Consider the following 19052-nt stretch of genomic DNA (forward strand, 5'->3'; position numbering starts at 1 on the left):
TAACCACACCTTTCAAAGTGAGTGGGGGAGAGGTAGAGTTACCAAACACACACGTGAATGGTGTTTCTTGTTGGTTGGGTTTCTTTCTCTCATTTCTTTTGCCAGTTACTGACCACTGTCTGTAGTCAGTGGATGGAACAGAGGGGATCAAACCTTGACCGGAGTCTGCAGCACTGCCAGGAACTGGAGTGCAAACTTGTATCTGCTTAACACCACTGAATGTCAGGGACGGGGGCCAAGAACGAGCCAGTTACTGCAACTGGAGAGGTCAACTCTCACCCTTCCTCGAGCCAAGGCAAACACGACTGAGAGGAGCGAGACGCCAAGTACTGAGCACGAGTCTCTGCTCTCTGAGAAGCCTTACGGCAAAGCAAACCATCCACTTCTTCCTTCAAGGACTCGTGAAGGAACATATGAGCTAAGAATTTTGCCCGAGGTGGCCGTTTCCCCCTCTCCCAATCGCACAGCTCCCGTTCCTCGGGGAGGAGCGAGGAGCGGCCGCGGCTGCAGGTAGCTGGTCGGGGCCGGGAGCTCTAAAAGCGGCCGGGAGCCCGCCGTAAGGCGCGCGGCCCGCCGCCTAGGGCGCTGCCGTAAAGCGTCGCAAAGCGTCGCCCCGCCCCTCCTCGCGCCGCACGGGCGCAGCCCGCGGCTCGTTCCCTGTCCCCGAGCCCCCGTCGCTCTGTCGGGGAGGCGGATGGCGGCGGCGGGCGGCCGCTCGCTCCGGCGGGCGGGGCCGCAGAGCGCGTAGGGGACGGCGGGCGGGCGCCTCGCAGCATGCTGGCCGCCGCTTGGCTGGGCAGGGGGTTCTGGGGGACGCTCCGCGGCGCGGGGCGGAGGCGGCCGTGCGGCGGGGCCGGGCCTCCGGCCGGCCGGACCGAGGCGGGAGGCCGTCGCCACGGCAACGGCGGCGCGTTCTGCCTGGCCGGGGGGGCGCGCGCCGCCCTCGCCCTGCGCGAGCCCCGGCGGCTGCTGCGCGCGCCCCTTTGGAGCCCCCTCGGCGGCGGGGCCGGGCCGCGGCGGGCGGGGAGCGGCGGGGCCGCGCCTCCGGAGCCACCCCGGGAGCGGAGCGTGGCCGGGCGCTACGCCGAGCCGGTACGCGAGCCGCGGGAGCGGGGCCTGGGGGGGGGCGCCGAGCGCGGCAACCGCGCGAGGTCGGGGCCGCTTTCGGTGTACCGAACCGCCCGGGCCGTCCCGCCGACCGGCCGCCGGAGCGCCTGCATTGTAGTGCGGAGCCGCGGCCTGCCGCTACAGGCGTGCCGAGCAGCTTAGAGCCGGCGGTGCACGGCGCGCTCTCCTGGGGGCGAAGCGCGGGCCGAGGCGGGCAGGTGGGCGCCGCGTTGTGCCGCCCTGCTCCGACGGCGGGGCGCTTACCAGGCGGGCGCGGCTTTCTGCCTGCCGCGGCTGTGCGCCGGTTGACGCCGGGGTCCGCCTTCCCGCCTGAAGTGTTTGCTTTCTTACTTTGCAGTATGAAAACCCGTGGACGATCCCAAATATACTGTCAATGGCAAGGATGGGTTTGGCGCCAGTTTTAGGCTATTTGATTGTTGAAGAAAATTTCAATGTTGCGCTAGGTGTCTTTGTTTTGGCTGGCGTAACGGATTTGGTATGTTGACGTGAGTTTGGAAATACTTTGGGGGTGTACAGTGTGGGTTGCTGTGATCCCATCGATGTGCGTTGGAGTTTAGAATCTGTCTCGCGTGGAAATTATACTCTGTAGGAAGAGATGAAGTTTATTGCGTTACATTTGTTGCTCTGTAGCATCCTACGTCCCTTGAGGGGACGTGCTGACCGTCCCCAAGTGGGCATTGCCGCTGTACTGGAGGTGTGCTGGTGTTGGCAGCTGTGCACAGTGCACCCGCCAGAGCAGTGTTGGTGAATTTCAGATGTGCCTTTTCAAACGTCAGTTGTAGCAATTGTTTGTGTTGTTTGTTTGTTTGTTTTAAATAATGAGAATTGAACATGTTTAAAGACTTGCAGAATCTAGAATGTGATGCGGGTGGGGGTGGGAAGGGTGGGACAAGGATCTGCTAACAGGCTTCCTCATAGATACGTAGCTGAGTTGCGTGATTTTTGTGAAACCTCGCTTAACAGCAGCATGTGACACCTGTTTTTATTCTTTGCTTTTTAACACAATATTCCTGACTGTTGTTCTTTCTAGTTGGATGGGTTCATTGCACGCAATTGGGCTAATCAGAAATCAGCATTGGGAAGTGCTCTTGATCCTCTGGCTGATAAAATTCTCATCAGCGTGCTCTATGTGAGCCTAACTTGTACAAATCTTATCCCAGGTGAGAAAACGTCATTGCTTGCATGCGCTGTGTTAAAAGTTAATCTGGTGTAAGTTAATATTTCTTCTGTTTCTGGAAGGAAAACCATGTTTAGCTCTTAGCAGCTTGCCAGTTGTGCTTTGCTATTTGTTGCTGTTGAATACTCAAACAAAACCCAGCTCCCTCCAGCCCAGACAAAACGCACTGCTGCTACTTTCAAGTGTAATTTCTTCAAAGCCAGCTGTTACATCCAAACATGTAAGATTTCTTAGACCGGTTGAAGCCATCAGATGATCCGAATTCAGAAATCATGTTAAACACCTTCGCTTGTGCCTAAAACTGTTTCAGAAGTTGGCAGTGCTTATTTCTTGCTTCGTGTTTTGTGATCTTTTTTGTCATGTTTTCTTCTTAATCTTGGAGGTGGTTTTTCACTACATCCTGTTGGCTTGTTTTTCAGTTTCACTTACTTCCATGATCATTCTGAGAGATGTAGCGCTCATTGCTGCTGTTTTTTACGTGCGATACAAAACTCTTTCTCCACCGGTGAGTGTGTAAGATCAAACGAAATGTTGTGAACGTGTCATCTTTCTTTAGTACAACTGAATCTTTTTATATGCTATTACATGTATATATAAAGAATAAGCGTGTAACATGTTGTAACCAAGAGATTTTTCTCCAGTCCTGATGATTGCCCCAAACTTGGGTGGATCGTCCGGTGCTTATTGCTGTACTGGGTTTGCGAGCAGAACAATGTTTTGTAGAATAAGTTTGAGTAAGGTGAGCCAGAGCTACTGGTAACTTTTTCTCCTCTCCTCTGTACGATGGCTAATAGTTCATCTAAGGGCAGTAGCAGTGTAATTCTCTCATACTGTAATTGCTTTTTTGTTGTGTATCATGTGAAGATGTATATCAAACTGAATATGCTAGAACTGCGTTTATTTTTCCCTTTCCTCTCCCAACAGAGAACACTCAGTAGATATTTTAATCCCTGTTATGCTACAGCCCAACTAAAACCAACATTCATTAGCAAGGTAAGACTAGTAACATATTATAAAAGATAATTTTTCCTTAATTGGGGCAGCATGTAGTTTGGAGGGAAGAGGCTGTTTCGTATTACTGGGTACAGTGTTGAGGTAGTGCCAGCTGATTTGGAGTCAGCTGAAGTCCTGAAAGGTTTTCACCATGAAAACCAATCAGGACATAGGCTGGTTTTAAGTGTAAAAGATGTTTCATTGAAAGAAGTTTTAAAATATTTTTTCTAATATATATATATATTTTTTAGTAGTACACAGACTAATATTTAAACAAGTAACAAAACTGTATATTGGTATTCCTTGTGTAATACACTTCATTTTGGCCATGCTTCTTGTTTTGCTCTCACCAGATGAATACAGCGGTTCAACTGATTTTGGTGGCGGCTTCTTTAGCAGCTCCTGTTTTCAATTATGTGGACAGCGTGTATCTACAGACATTATGGTAACCTATCTCTTCATCTTTAATTTGGTTATTTAAGATAATTTAATGTGCTTCTTAAGAAATGAGTAATTGAAGTAAATAGTTGAGTAAATTGAAATAAATAGTTGTGGGAGACAAAAAGGCGATGCTCAAATGATCTCAGACCCCAGTGGCTGAATTTTTACATGTTTATTCTTAAATGATGTAGCAACTGTATATTTATTGTTACTGAATTTGTGTGAGACTCATTAAGATCCAGGGATTGCAGTGAAGAAGGAAGACTTTAGAAAAAACATGGTGTACACAAAGTGCAAAGTATGTCTTCAGATTAGTATCAAAGGAGGGGGAGTGGGGAGAGAGGCTGTACAGGTTTCTTATATTCATCCCATAAGTGCCCCTGAAAAAAAACATCTTGATATCAGTGAATATAGACAGGAAGTATTTTCTTACCTTGCTTTAGACTGTACCTACTGTCCAGAAATTTAGATTTCTGAAACCTTTTCAAACATCAGCAATTCCTCCTAGACTCTGGGAAGGAAGGAGAGGCATTAAATGAAAACAGGCCTACTGGAGTGCACTTTAAATGCCTACCTTGGGTGTCACTGCCATCACTGGAGACCTGAACAGCTAATTGTAGCTGACAGCAGGTGTTACAAGTGGCAGTATTTCTCCTAAGGTGTTAGGTAAGAGTTCACAACCATGAGGCTGAACTGTAGTAGCAGAATTATGTAGTAACTGAGTTTAAAGTAGTAGAAGATCCAGTATTACTTGTCTTTAAAAAAAAAAAAAGTCACTAAAGCTTTTTAAGGAATAAGGAACCTTTATCTTAACAGTCAAATGTATTTTTCACCCTGTTGGAAAGCTAAACCTGGAACTGCATCTGTGAAAGACACATCTTTCTATTCTCTGGGACTTTGTGAGAGGTAGCATGTTGTTAGTAGTGAAGCAATGCTAGGTATACTTAGCCGGGTACTGTGTGAGTGTACTCTACAAATAGTATAGATGAGCCTGGCAGTGTGTTGGCAGAGGGCTGTTACTGACTCACACCTGAATGGCGTCAGCCTTTGACACAGAGAAGCACTGCTAATTTGGAAATAAATTATGGTTATTACGTAATGTCTGGGAAAAGACCAAAAGAGGCTGAAGCCAACACTTGTGCTTTAGCTGTGGAACTTCTTAAAATAAGTTCAAGTCTTCTGTATTTTTTTTAACAATCCCCTTTTGTGCTGCAAAGGGATAGTTTCTCACATCAGTCAGTTTTCATGTTAGTAACAATTATGGAGGCCCCAAATATGGAAGCAGATTTGTTGTCTTCTCTCAAACAAGTGTTAATGTTTACTGTCATGCTTGAGCTCAGATGGCTTTACAGGAGCTGTTTTCTTCAAAGGTGCATCACAGCTTTCACAACGGTAACATCTGCATATAGCTATTACCACTATGGCCGAAAAACAGTTCAGGTGATAAATAACAAATGAAGTATTCTTGAAAGGACCTGGCAGCATGGTTTGCTGTACTGAAGAAGATGGTTGTAATGCAGCTGGGTTTGTGAAAAAGAGCTGTGTTTTTCTGCTTGAACCATGGCATCGCAGTGAAATGAAGTTTGAACATGTATTGTGTGTATATATAGAGACTTTTCAATGTATTTTTAATTTGTTTAAAGATGAGGTTCTTTATAAAAACAAATAAATAATGTTCTTAAACACATGGGTTAGTAATTGCTGATATACACATCTTTAATAATTTTATATTGTTTTTGAAGTCAGAAATACGCACTTTTCACCAGCTTTTTTGGTATCTTCATATAATACGCTGGCTAGATCTGAGAAGAAAAAGCAATTGTAAGAATTTGTCTTTGTACCTCAACCTAAGTCAATAAAGTAGCTTTCCTTATTGGTATTTATGACATATTTCAGCCTGCAGCTGAACAAACAATGTTCAAACAGAATCAAACAGAATCTTCAAAAATCTAAGTGGGAGTGATGGCAAACACTGTTTCATTTTCTGGGGTAATATGGCAGGCCGCTGAAGAGTTATTTCTCTCCCTGTGCCTTTTTTTTTTTCCTGTTTGTTTTTGGATACAAGCAAATGTTAACTGTACTCAGCAGAGAAGAGTGTTGAGTCTCAGAATGGCCAGCTGTGCATTGAACAGTCTATCCAAACAAAGTAGGCATGGAGTTATGTTTCTCATTACAAGTGATTTCTAGTGATTGAAACAAGGTGCATCTTCTATGACCGCAATTGCTTGAGCTTTTGATGTTTGGCATTGACCCCTGTGATCATTCTTCCCTGCTATGGAGGCAGTACGAGCCAGTTAAAATGGAAAGTCATTAGAGAGCTCATATTTTGCTTCTGATTAGTATTCACTTCATTTCTGGTTACACATCCACTTCCATTATTACTTCTGTTTCCATTCAAACTTTCGGTTACAGTTTCCCTTTAACTGCTGGTCATACTTCATCTTTTTCTGCTTCTGCTTATGTAGCAGCCGCCTTCTTTCCACTTTTGGTGACTTTCTGCCTGCATTGTAGTCTTATGCTTCATGAGCAGCTGTTTTTGGAAGTTCCTACTTCTTATCACAGTTTCGTTCAACTTCTGGCTACGCTTCTATTTTGATTTCCAGGTATGGTACCATCCCCCCATTACACTTCTACTTCCAGTTACAATTTTGCTTCTGGTTACAATTACACTTCTGATTTGACTTCTGGTTCACCTTCCTTTTCCACTTCTGGTCACATTTTTCCCTAGCAGTTCTTTTTTGCCTCGGAAGCAACCCTCTTCTTTGAATTTGCCTATTTAACTTCTGATCTCAGTTTGTTCAACTTCTGGTTCCACATGTGGATACGGTTTTGCTTCCCATTCCAGTTTTCTCCCTTTTCCACTTTTACTTCTGGCTCCATTTTTACTTAGTAGTTCCCTTTTGCATAAAGGGCTTTGGTATAAGCTCTCTTTTTTGAAGTAAAAGCATGACTGCAACCAGAAGTGGAACTAGAAGTATACGTGAAACTGGCAATGGAAGTAGACCCAGAAGTAAATGCTGAAGTGGGATCAAAAGTAGAAGTGAAACCAGAAGTGGATTTGGAACTGGAAGCGGGGGTATAACCAGGAGTATAACCAGAAGTGGAAATGGATGGAGAATCAGAAGTGAAACGGAATTCTGATCATGAGTGAAATAGGAACTTTCAAAGAAGACAGCTGCTGCAGAGGCAGAATAATGATAGGAGGGTGGAAGGCATGTGGTAGGATCCACCTCGCTGTGCCAGCCTGCCCTGCTCTGGTATGGTTTGGATTGGAAATGGTTGGCCTGGGACGGGTTGGCTCAGATCAGGGCAGCTTGACCCAGCACAGGGTGTATTGGGTTGGGTCAGCCTGGCACGATTTAGAACAGCTTGGCACAAGTTGGCACAGATTGGCTTGATACTGTATACTGGTTGATCATGAAACTCTCTTAAGTCTCGAATTGGACTGTTAGGAAGCAGGCATTCTTTATACTTGGCACTAGATGCACGGGGAGATCTTTCTACCTAATTGCACATCCCTGGTACAAAAGATCTTTCTTACACAAAGGTTTTCCCGAGCAGTACATACATGTTCAATACCTCCCCCCAGATCATTAATATGGGCTTCTGTCTCCTTGTACGTGTTCAGTCTTTTGTGGTGGTGGTCCTGGGACCTCACTGTGTTTGCTCATTGAACTCTGTATGGGAACTGTTGGGTCATGGCAGTGATTGAACATCTGATGTAGAGGTGTGGCTAGCCCTGAGAGCTAGCCACAGGTGCTAGCAATCAGTCCACCTGTGAGACTGGATCCACCCCTCCCTAACCTCATTTAAGTGCTAGCAGCTGAGAGAGAAACATCTCTATTTGGAGATTGCTCCTCTCTGGAAGGTTCCAGTGAGTCCTTGCCTTTGAGATGGGGTAAGCTTTTCTTCCATACTACTGGTCTTGTGTTTAATACCTTTCACGAGTCCTCCTAAAAACTGGTTAGAGGCAATTGTTACCTCTTTGCCTGATACAAAGTTAATCATCTTGCATGCTCACTTAGCTCATTGCCTTGTTCACACAATACTGGCTTTAACAAAATTATCTGATTCAAGTGGAGCTTCCTTATCTGCTTGGCCCAAGGAGTTCAGTATATCTTTATCTTGTTACAAGGGCAGAGATTCTTCCTGTTTTCTGTACAAGTGACTGGGCTATCTGTCAGTGAGCATTAACAAGCTTAACGCTGCAACTTGTATCAGGCTCAGATTGGAGGTTGGCTGAGATTGGTTTGGACCCAATCAGTTTGGCTTGGCTCAGCTCTGAACAAATGGGGTTAGGTCAGCCTTGTAGCATTCAGAATGGCTCAGTATGGCACAACTTGGGTTGGCTCATGTTGGATCAGGTCAGCCTGGCTCAGCACAGCATTGGCAAGAGTGGCTCATTTCAAGACAGCATGGCTCAGACCAAGTTGGCCAGGGTCAGTTCAACTTGGCTTGAAATGGACCTGGTCAGGTTATCCTGGCACAACTTGGGTTGGCATAGCATGGATCAGCACGATTCATTCATGATTCATTGCTTGGTTCAGTGTGGCTGGGCATGGATTGGCTTAGCTTGGAACTGGTCAGTTCAGCTGAGATCTGAAAAGATCAGTTAGGGTTGGCACAGCTCGGGACTGCGTGGCTCGGCTCAGATTGACCTGGGTTGGCCCAGATTGGGTCAGCCTGGGACAGTTTGGCTTGACTGGGCTCAGAATGGATCAGGTGGAGTTGGCCTAGCATGATTTGGCATAGCTCTGCATGGCTCAGACTGGCATGGCAGGGTTCAGAATGACTTGGCTCAAGTTGCCATGAGTTTGCTCAGGTCAGATTGGCCCAGGTTTGTTCAGATTGGATTGGCTTGAAATGGATCGGGATGGTTTCACAGTGAATGGCATGGTTTAGCGCAGCTCCAGTTAACCTAGCATGTCAGCAAAGCTCATCACAGCACTTTGTTTGGCCTGGCATGTTTTGTAAGGGCTCAACGTAGTTTGGAATGACTCTGTTTCCACTTCTGGTTTCATTTTTACTTCTGATTCCACTCCTGCATCCATTAATTCTTCCGTTTCATTCCTGCTTCTGGTTATACTACCATTTCTGTTTCTGCTTACACTGGTTCTGGTTCCAAATCCATTTCCTGCATAACACACCTGCCTACACTATAAAGCCTGTGTCTCTGTATGCTGCCCCTTCCAATTAGCACTCACCCCTTCTGTACAATGCCCTCAATATGTGACCCTCCATACAACAACCTCATGGCTCCATGCCTTATTGCATAACCTCAGTATAGCAGGCGCCACTTGGGTGGAGCATTCTGCAATCATAGCACTATGGAGGTGCACATTGTACAGTCCAATAAAGAACTAGACAGCAAGCTCCACTCCCAAGGAGCTTTTGTTATTCCAATCCTATTTCACATCATTTTTTTTAAGTGACCATGATTTCTCTCTATGCCAGACAGTGTTGTAACCGTGTCAGACACATACACAGTTTATACTCCCATAAGTTATCCTCCATACATGCCCACTGCCCATGCAATTTGCACAGCAGTATAACCCCCACAGTGACACAGTGCCTGCCCTGGTATAGTGCCGGTTCCCCTCTGATGTGCATCCCCAATGTAACACCCTCCTCCCTTTAACATCTCCCTATAACCACCATCCCTATAATGCCTACCCAAAAATAACGTCCCCAACCTCACATCCACCCTGAGATGAGAACAGCACAACAGGGAATAGCAAGTATGGTGCTAACTAGCATAGTTACAACAAAAGACTCAAGGATCTCAGGAAATAACTAACCAGTTAATGCTATGACCCTCAACTATTTAGTTACAATAAAGCCAAACTGTTCTAAGTGCTAACATGCTCTGGTCAGAGCTGTCATTATCTCAGCCCTTCAGCCACACATAGAGGACCCAAAGGGCAGTGGTAGGTTCATCCAGCTGTAGCTCCACGTTGCGCAGCCCTTCACTCTCTGAACCCACCAGTGGGAGGGGAGGGAGAATTGGGGAAGTACATGAAGTAGAACTTGTGGCTTGATCCCCACGCTGTGGGATATAACAAAGGAAAGATGCTGCATCTACAGCTGGGAATAGGAGTCCATAGGACACCATGCCAATAGGATGGCTGTAGACCATCCCTGTGGAGTTGTGTTGTGGCAGTACACTTAGGTCTGTCCCTGTTTCAAGTTGCCATAACAGGAGGAGATAACTCTCCAGTCTTCTAGTCACCGCTGACTCCCTGACATTTGGCATACAGTGCTTCTGACCAGAATGCCTAAAACTTAGAGAAACCCTTATAAGGCAGCATATGAAATTGAAACAGAGTTCATATTTAGTCCTCAAGAGCAACATACAGAACGAATTTGTGACTTCAGTGCAGAAGGCAGGCACAGAGTTCTTAGGGGGGCTTCCACAGAGCACACAAAGCAGTGGCCACAATGCTGAAACTAGCAGGTTTGCCACTGTAAAAGACAAATACTGGAAATAATATTTTGTATTAAGCACCTTCCAGTGGCTCTATTATTCCTAAGCAGGGATAGGAGAAGAACAGGGAATCTATGCAGAGAAGGACTGTCCAGAGTTTAAAACATATGGCCTTGTATCACTACTACAGACACCAGTTTGTGCAAGGATGGCTCTGCCCCTCAAACCTCTTCAACTTTCTTCCTTGCAGTTCTGTCATAGGAAGAGGCTGCTTGCTAGGGGCGGTGATCTGGTACAGCCTTGAACAGCACACTTCATGAGCCAGAGTTACCATACAGCTGACAACAGTAACCCAGGCAGGGGCCCAGCAATAGCACAGGTAGCTTCCTGGGGGCAGGGGCAAAGCATGTCAGCAGGAGCTGCTATATCTACAGCCACCACCTCACCCCAGGCCACTGTTTGTCCCAGCCCCCCCAGCAACAACTTCTGGCTATAAAGATTTGAAGAAGGGAATACGTTGCCTACAGGCTTCCCCAGGACAATCAGAAAATTTTTCTGAGGAAAAAGGATGTTCCTGTTATTTCCTAAAATACCAAAGCAGTTGACTTATCTCCTGCTGACTCTCATCAGAGTCATGGCAAAGCGTCTCCTTCTACAGAGGACAAATTTATGTTAACTCACTTGCCAGCTGGCCTTAGCACATGGAAACTGTGTTTGTGCTGTTTGCTGATCCAGCAGGTGCAGCCCTCTTTGGTGAGAAGGGATCTGCTGAGAAGGAAAATGAAGGCACAGGAGCATAGCAGAATCATGGTGCAACCAGCCTCTCCCCACACTTAGATTAGGCAGTACCTACTGCTGTTTTTTCAGTCCAGCCCTGAAAGAGGGTTCCATTAAAAGCTTCCCACTCCCAGCCAGCAATAAGCACACCTGGATGCCATTGCCAAACAATCTATAAGCAGGCTAAACTTGTCATTGGCTGCTGTTGCCACACACCTACAGAGCATGCTGCCATCACCTGAACTGCCTGGAGCTCTGTAGGCACCTATCTCCATCCCTTTCTCAGGCTGCATTTGATCTTATGGGTAGATTGAAAGCAAGCTGCAAATGAAACCCCGCAAAGACGGTTGAGAAAGGAACAGGCAGAATTTTACTAAATCACACCCGCTTTGGTGTGATTCATCTGGCTTCTTATCACAAATAGACTATTCTGAGGAAAAATCAGCCCCTGTTCCTCAAGAGCAGTGCTCAGGGAAACCCAGAGGTATCCAGTGCCTGTCTGCAGCCTTCCTGCTGCAAGTGAAGCTTACTCCCAGCCCAGCTTCTTTCCCTTGGTTTCTTCCTGAGAATGGAGCTAGGTGGTGCTGCTGCAGCACAGTATCTGGGCTGGCATGTATTCATTCTCCAGAGAGATCTAATGCTCACCAGCTAAGTTTTCTGCAAATGCTTGCACAAGACAGTATCTTCCCAGAGAATCCTATGCAAGGTAGGAAGACTCTCCCTCACACTGTGAAAGGTATAATTCCACCTCAACCCTTTTTTGCTACAGCCTGGCACGTGCTGTTTGACATTTGACCTTTTGTCCTTGACTCTCTGACATTTAGACCTCTGACCTCCATCTGCCATCTTTTGATCTTAGACCTTTGCCTGATTTACTTTTTAAGCTTTGATACTGACTCAGGTTTTTTGACCTTGGCACCATGACCTTTTCACATTTTGGCATTTGACCCTTGACGTGGTGACCTTTGAATTCTGTCCCATTACTTTTGTAATGACTTTTGTGACCTTTTGTAATTTTACTGTGATCCTGGGACCTTTTGACCTTTGGCCTTGACTCCATGAGCTTTCTTCCCTGCTGCGGAAGCAGTACAAGCCAATGAAAATGGAAGGTCAGTGGAGAGTGTGTGGATGAAAGGAAAAGTGATGCAATATGCTGCTTTCCTCTCAGCATAGAATCATAGAACGGTTTGTGTTGGAAGGGACCTTTAAGACCACCTTGTTCCAACCCTGCTGTGGGCAGGGACACCTCCCTCTAGACCAGGTTGCTCACAGCCTCATCCAACCTGGCCTTTGAATGCCTGCAGGGAGGGGCATCCACAGCCTCTAGGCATCCAGTGCCAGTGTCTCACCACCCTCACAATAAAGAATGTCTTCCTAATATCTAGTCTAAATCCACCCTCTTCCAGTTTACAGCCATTTCCCCTCATCCCATAGCTATGTGACCTTATGAAAGTCCCTCTCCAGCTTTCCTGTAGGCCCCTTCAGGCACTGAAAGGCCGCTCTCAGGTCCTTCCAGAACCTTCTCTTCTCCAGGCTGAAGAGCCCCAACTCTGTCAACCTGTCCCAGTAGGGGAGATACTCCAACCCTAGTGTCTCAGAACAGATGTTAAACAGGAGCTTCCTTGCCCATTTTCCCCAGAACCTCTTCACTAGTTTCTTTTTTTAAGTCACATTTATTTTAGATGGTCTGGAAACTGCATGTACACGTGGGAGTCAGCGTGTGAAGGGCCTAAATGGGAGACTTGTGTGACGCAGGCTGTAGGGCAGGAGATGGGATCACCCAGGCTTCACATCCTGCGGCTTTGCATACTATCAAGGCTACTCTATCTCCAGAAGACACGGCATAGCTCTCCTCTTCCCGCCGTGGTTGCGAGGCGCGGGGCGCTGCACGGCCGCAGCACCGCCGCTGCTCCCGCGGCGTCACGCGGAGCTCCGTCCTCCTCCACGCTGCTCCGATTCTCCCTCGCAAACTCTCTCCAAAGCGTACTGTGACTGCAACATCATTTCTGGGATCGTTTGTTCTCCTCTCATGGCTTTATTAGGGTTCATATGTATGTTTGAACAGCTTGACTGTAAGGTTTATGAGATTAGCACGTATACAACCTGCGCTAATCCTATTTTGCCCCCAGGTGAGCTCCAGCTGCAGAGATCACTTCTAGGTGATGACTGTCACCGTGAGCATGCCTGGATTGGTGCTGGTGGGGTCCAGCAGCTCGGGAAGGTTCCTGTGTTTGGGAGGGGGCTGGTTTCCAGATCCTTACCTGTGTGTGCAATGTGCCTGCTGTGGAGTAGCTGTGGAGTAAAGGAAAGGGTCATTGCTGCTCTTGGATAGTGGTATCCAGAAAGGGACTTCTCAGTCAAAATACCCAGTTGCATTTTGGTGGGCTGTCAGCCCTGTGGGACCTCCTCCAAGCAGAACTCCCCAGCTGAGCCTACAGGTATCTGGCACACCCGGCAGGGACCCCATCGCAACCCCACCACGATAACTTCATACCCTCCCCAGAGCCCACCTGCCCAGTGGCACCAGCTCACGTATGGGAATGTGACCAGAGTCGTTTCAAAGTGCAAAGGTTGCAGAGAAGACCGAGGTGAGACAGCACCCTGCCAGCTACAGGGCAGGCTTTGCTCTCACTGTCTCAGCAGCACAGGGATGGCCACACTGAAGTGAGAACCCCAGCCAGGCCTCTGCTGCCCCATGGGAAGAAATCTCATCTAAATTCAGGCCTGGTAGAGTTTCTCTGGGCTACATAAAGAGAATGTGTTTCATTCCAGCTGTACAGCAATAGAATATATTTAACTTAAAAAAAAAAAAAAAAAAAGAGAGAGAGAGAGAGAGGGAGAGAAAATCCACGGTATCAAAGCACATCACAACCAGCAAGATCAGTGGCACACAAGCCCTCCTCCATGAACTGCAGGGGTCAGGTCAGGCACCAGCACAGAAACAGAATGCAGGCTGAACGTCAGGGCACCAGCACCAACTCCATATAGGGAGCAGATGATGCACGCAGGCATCAGTTCCCTCCTCACTAGGGCGGAAGCATACCAAGGGAGTGCTGCTGCCCTCTGGGTGAGTGCAGGGAGAGGTCACAATTACAGATGATGGGGAAGAAGGATTGGTGGTATGTGGTATGGGCTCCTGCTGGGCTTGTTGCTTGATCCCAGTCCATCTGGTGCCATGGTCACTTGGGATGTTATGCAGGTAGACTGGAAGTGCTGAGTTCCAGGTAGGAAAATTAATCCCCAAACTGTCTGAAAGTGAATTGTGCGCACAAACACAGAGAAACCTCAGCTGGGATCCAAAGGGGTGCATTGCCTCTGAGCACCTGGGAGAAGCCTCCACTTTAGGCTGGAAGAAACATTAGGTTTGTCTGCATTTATGGCTCTTCTTAGGCTATTCTGAGTGCCAGTGTTGACATGTAGAAGCTGTTGTTCAGAATGAATAGCTCAAAAAAGTATTTGTGGGACAAAGCCCTGTGCAGTGCCCCCGTGGTGCTGTGCAGTGGTAGGGCGAGAGGAGAGTCTGCTGGCTGAGCATGTGTGTGGGTCATCCCAAAAAGGAGAGAATGCAACACCAGGATGGAACAAAGCTGCCCCTGAAGAGTATCGGCCCTGTGAGTCTTCATGTGTGATCTTCCCGGAGGTGGAGCTCTGCGTAACACCTCCTGCAGCACAGAGGCTGTGCGCCAAGGAGCAGTGTCCAGCAAAAAGTCTTTAGTGAAATGTGTGGCAGCTGATGCACATGGGGAGGAACATGCAGCTTTCTTGGATTTGGGCAGGACAGCAAGCATTTTCCACAGCCCTTTTTCTATGGTAAGTACAGAACTGACAACACCAACAAATTCATCAACATTTCCACTCTCTCCCCACTGCAGTGCTTCAGCTGTGAAGCTACACGATGACTGACCACAAATCCAGAAAAGTGTTTGGTTTGGTCTCTACCTGACAGTGCTTCCCGACAAGCAGTAAAGCAGCATTTCAGCCTGGCTGAAACTGTTTCATTGCAGCCCTTTTTGAAAAAGCCGGTTTTCACAATCAGGAAAGAGCAGCAGAAAATAGTTTGTTGCTGGCTGATGGTGGCGAAGCAGTTGCAGTCTTCATCAGTTACTATTGCTTTTAGCTGTAACACTTGCACCTAAAACATTTATTCTCACAAAGCTAAGGATGATACAGAGCCAGCTCAGTGCCACACGCCTAAGTCCATGTTGGCAGCTGGATTGTGTGCAGGGATCAGCAAGAAGCACGGCCACAGCCTCGCTGTACTATAACTGTGAAAGGAGGCAGTAGGGGAGGCAGAGGGGAATATTCTGGTGGAAGCATCAGCTGATATGTCCAGTGAGGAGAGGATCGGGGCTTTGCTCCTGCTGGCACGAGTGAGACCTCCAGGATGCAATGTGCTCCTGCAGCGGGGGGGGGGGGGAATGAAGGTGCTGGGTGATTCTTCTGGCCCTAAAAAAATAATAATGAAAAGCACTGCTTAGGAGAGAGAGCTTCAGAGTAGCATTTATACCTGTGCTTTCGTTGTATTGCTTTTCTCTCCAGTGTGTGAGCTGTGGTTCTCACCCCTGTGCAAGTGGAGATTTTACAGCTCTACCCCATAAATGCCTTCTCTCCTCTGATAAGATCTGCTCATCTCTGTGCTGAAGGGAACTGCAGGCCAGGGGCCACGCCCCAGGGAGATGTGAACTCAGGTTTCAGCACTGTCTGAGCCCTGCTGCTGTTCCAGCTGGGCTGCAGTGAGTGGGGTGAAGGAAGGACGGGAGCCTTGGGACACATGACATATCAGTGGCAGAGCTCAAGCTATCCTGACTTCAGCCCTCAGCTTGTTCCTCCCAACCACACAACTGCTCCTGGACTCCTGCAGCGCTCCCAAAAAGAGCAATTTTTACTGCAGCAGAGGAGTGGCCACTGAATATTCATATCCTTCTGCAAATGAATTCATCCTTGTGGGCACTGAAACACATTGTTCCTGGATGATACTTGGCTGCTTTCTTGCTGCCCCTGTTTCAAACCTTGGGAAGGGCTTTTGCACCTTAGGGGTTTGTCTGGCTGCTTTATAATACCAGGGTGATCCTGAGGAACTTATCTCTTGGCTGTAGAGCAGGCTGCTCCCAGGTTGCTTCTTTCCTAGTGCAACTCACAGCTCATCCATTTGGCATGGATTTCCCAAGCACTGCTGCTGTGCACAGCATCAAGGTGGGACAGCTGTGCTGCCTTTCCTCCTAAGTACACCCAGGCCTGGATTAACAAGCAGCAGCAGTTGACACCTGTCTTCCCAAGAGCCACTTCACTGCTGCCTGCAGGTGGAGAGGCTTACTGTGAATAGCTGGACCTGTGGAATATCAGTTTACATTTAACCTGAGGGCTCTTTCATAAATCCGTTTTCTCCTTGTTTGTATCTTATCCTCTTGCTAATCACATGCCTGAAGAGCCATAGGCCTCAGACCACAGGCACCACAGGATGTGTGATCCCCATGCCCCAGGCACTTACCCTGGGTAGCAGAGCAGAGTCGCAGTGTCAGTCGGTACCGTGGGTTGCACTGCAGGGATCCATTTCCAAAGCAAAGAGACACTGCCAGCACATCCCTTCCAGGGGCAGGGGAGGAAAAGCCTTTAAAGAAGGAGCTTTTGGCAGCTTGGAGTGCCCTGTCTGCTGCTACCAGGAGCCTCCTGGGCCCGGTGGGGGCAGGTGCTTGCATGGTGCCAATGGATTGAAGGAGGGAATAGCCCAATTCAGTTCAGCAGTACAACACGATTTACAGAGAACACATTTCTCAAGACGTTTGCAATGATATAGCTTCGCCAAGCATCATAAATACACAGCAGAGGAGGCTGGGCTGAGCCCTTTGTTGCCACGAAGCAGTCAAGGATGGCTTCTTGGAGGGGAAAAATTGTACAACTTGTTTGCTTTTACAGACTGTACATGTACCTATTAATAGCTCCTTGGCATTTGATGCTCACAGCTGGTTTTCTTTAACAGCAAGCGAAACAGGAGGCAGAATAGCTCTGGCCACTTCCTGCTGGGACAGCAGAGAGTGCAGCATCTCCCACCCCCTTGGTGCCACTGCCTGACTGGGTGCCACCTTGCCCAGGGGCCTCCCTCCTCTTGGCACCCTCCTCTTCCTCCTCCTTGGCCACCCATCGCTGGCTCGCTGGGGCCAGTCCCAAGGTGCGATCGCTTGCCCCATCTCTGCTGCTCAGTCAGTGCAAGTCTCCCTCGGGTGCTCGGTACCGCCGCTCCGCTGGACAGGCAGGTGGACCGGGGGCAGGCACAAAACAAAAGGAAGAAGAGAGACAAAGGGTAATGAGAAGGTCCGTGGCCCACAGCTGCCCAAGGAAATCACTCGCCGTGTTTCTCTGAACATACTTGTCCCAGCCACTACAGCTGCTGTGGGATTCCCTGCTCCTTGGAGCCTGTGAGGAGGGGGGGAAGGGAACATTGTTAGTGCCAGTCTCTAAGGAGTTCCCTCAGTGTGGGCCCGTAGCCAGCTGTACCAGGAGCCTGAGGTACCCCTGTGAAGAGACCAGGGGCTGCTACCTCCCTGCTGCCGGGCAGGGGGATAGCGTGCTGCCCCTTTTCACCGTGGGCACAGCTGCCCTAGCACACAGCCCTGCAGATGCTGGCAGCAAGCACAGTGCCTGGCTTGGCTCCTGTGAGGGGTTCCAGACTGCTGTGGGTACCTGTGGCTGCAGAGTAAGTAACCTCAGTCCTTCACAGGCTCTCACTGCCTCATTACCCATTTGCTTTGCTTTGGGCCAGCAGAATGAGGTGTTCTGGTCAGGGCACATCAGCAGCGGGGAAAATGGAGCTTTTCAGTAGCAAATCCAGTGCATGTCACTACCAAGGTGTGTACAAATCACATCTGTAAGGGCTCGAGTGTCCTGTCCTATTCACCATGGCTCCTTGGGGCCAGGGCCCCACTGCTTGCTGTTTGTGCAGCCTTGCCTTTAATAAGATATGATAGAACTCCCTTCAGGCTTGCCTCTTGGTTTGCAACTGGATGGAAGCCAACTGCAATGGCAGAGCTTTTATCTCTCTTTACCCAACCAGAGTAAGCCAAATGAGCTCTCCTATGCTAAATTTAGTAATTAAAATACTTATCTGTCTTATGAAATAGTTTATATGGGAAAGCAGCTACCACGCTCGTGATGTAACAGTTGGTACTTTGTGCAAAGCAGTGCTCTGTTAGTGTGCCTGTGCAGCAATACAGTTGAGGCAGAGTTTGGTAAAACAGACAGCTCCAAGCTCAGCATCTGGGCCCCAAATCAACAAGTTAACCTCGTTTACTTGAAATTGCACTTCTGTAAATCATTACCAACTTGTGTTTAGAGGCAAGAGCCAACCAATCCGCAAACAGACTGTCCTAGTCACAGTCCCAATGTCCCTACTCCGGGTTCTCAGAAACCAGAGCAGTGTGCTCCAGGGATGTCCTCAGGGCATCAGAAAATGTTTTGACCCGGGTTTGTCTTACAGCCATAGCAATACAATGACACCTTCCATCCAACACCGTGGTTGGCTGGTTCTCCATGAGAGCTCAGGCATCCTCTGCTGTGGGAGCACTGGGATTTGTGGGCACCCTGCTCTCAGGATGGGGTTGCTGGCTGCAAGCCAGAGGCCATGTCCTTCCTGTGCTCCCACACCCATTGGCACAGCCACAGGACTGACAAAGACAGGCAGACAGACACACAGACACACAGTCACAGCTGGATGTCAGTTGGGAGCGGGCAGCACCTTCCCCAGCCAGGCCTGAACTCCTCCTCCCAGACAGGTGCCGCTGCTGCCCTGAGATTCAAGGATGAAGAGGAGGAACAGAAACAAACTTACCTTGTGAAACTTTGATGATGAACAAAAGGAGGCAAAGGAACATGAAAGAAAGAGAGAGGGAGAAATGTAACTGTAGACAATATATCCAAAACACATGAAGAATCAGAAAAGAATGGATAAATCAGGGCTGTGGAGTGAACAGAGAACGTCTGCTCTACAACCGAACATTCAGACCAGGACAAAACCTCTTCAAGGCTCTATTTATCTGAGATCTTTGTGTTTGAATCAGATTGTTTTTGTTTTGGGTTCTTGTTTAGAGAGCATAGGGGAATCTTCCTCTGTTTTTGAGG

At 48.2% G+C, this 19052-nt stretch overlaps 2 protein-coding genes across 4 annotated transcripts in view; one reads left to right on the plus strand and one right to left on the minus strand.

The window, feature by feature from the left end:
• Positions 1–583: 583 nt before the first annotated feature.
• On the plus strand, positions 584–5426 carry CRLS1 (cardiolipin synthase 1). Of its 2 annotated transcripts, XM_085219126.1 has the most exons (7): positions 584–1092; positions 1466–1603; positions 2159–2288; positions 2725–2810; positions 3230–3298; positions 3652–3743; positions 5110–5426. In XM_085219126.1, exons 1-7 carry the CDS (start codon positions 775–777, stop codon positions 5195–5197), a joined length of 921 nt encoding a protein of 306 aa, XP_085075252.1. In that variant the 5' UTR covers positions 584–774; the 3' UTR covers positions 5198–5426. The 2 variants fall into 2 exon arrangements, with proteins under 2 accessions (XP_085075252.1, XP_085075253.1); XM_085219127.1 differs by lacking the exon at positions 1466–1603.
• Positions 5427–13701: 8275 nt separating this feature from the next.
• The window catches only part of STUM (stum, mechanosensory transduction mediator homolog), a 39398-nt gene continuing 34047 nt past the window's right edge, over positions 13702–19052 (minus strand). Inside the window, exons 3-4 of one of the 2 annotated variants that reach the window (XM_085219129.1) lie at positions 16429–17351; positions 13702–15386 (exon numbers count right to left, since the gene is read on the minus strand). In XM_085219129.1, the coding sequence (XP_085075255.1) occupies positions 17317–17351 (35 nt within the window). In that variant the 3' untranslated portion in view covers positions 13702–15386; positions 16429–17316. The remainder of the gene's footprint in view (positions 15387–16428; positions 17352–19052) is intronic. The other variant, XM_085219128.1, reaches the window with a different exon arrangement.

Source organism: Meleagris gallopavo, chromosome 2 (genome assembly GCF_905368555.1).
Source record: "Meleagris gallopavo chromosome 2, MGAL_WU_HG_1.1, whole genome shotgun sequence".
NCBI classification, from domain to species: domain Eukaryota; kingdom Metazoa; phylum Chordata; class Aves; order Galliformes; family Phasianidae; genus Meleagris; species Meleagris gallopavo.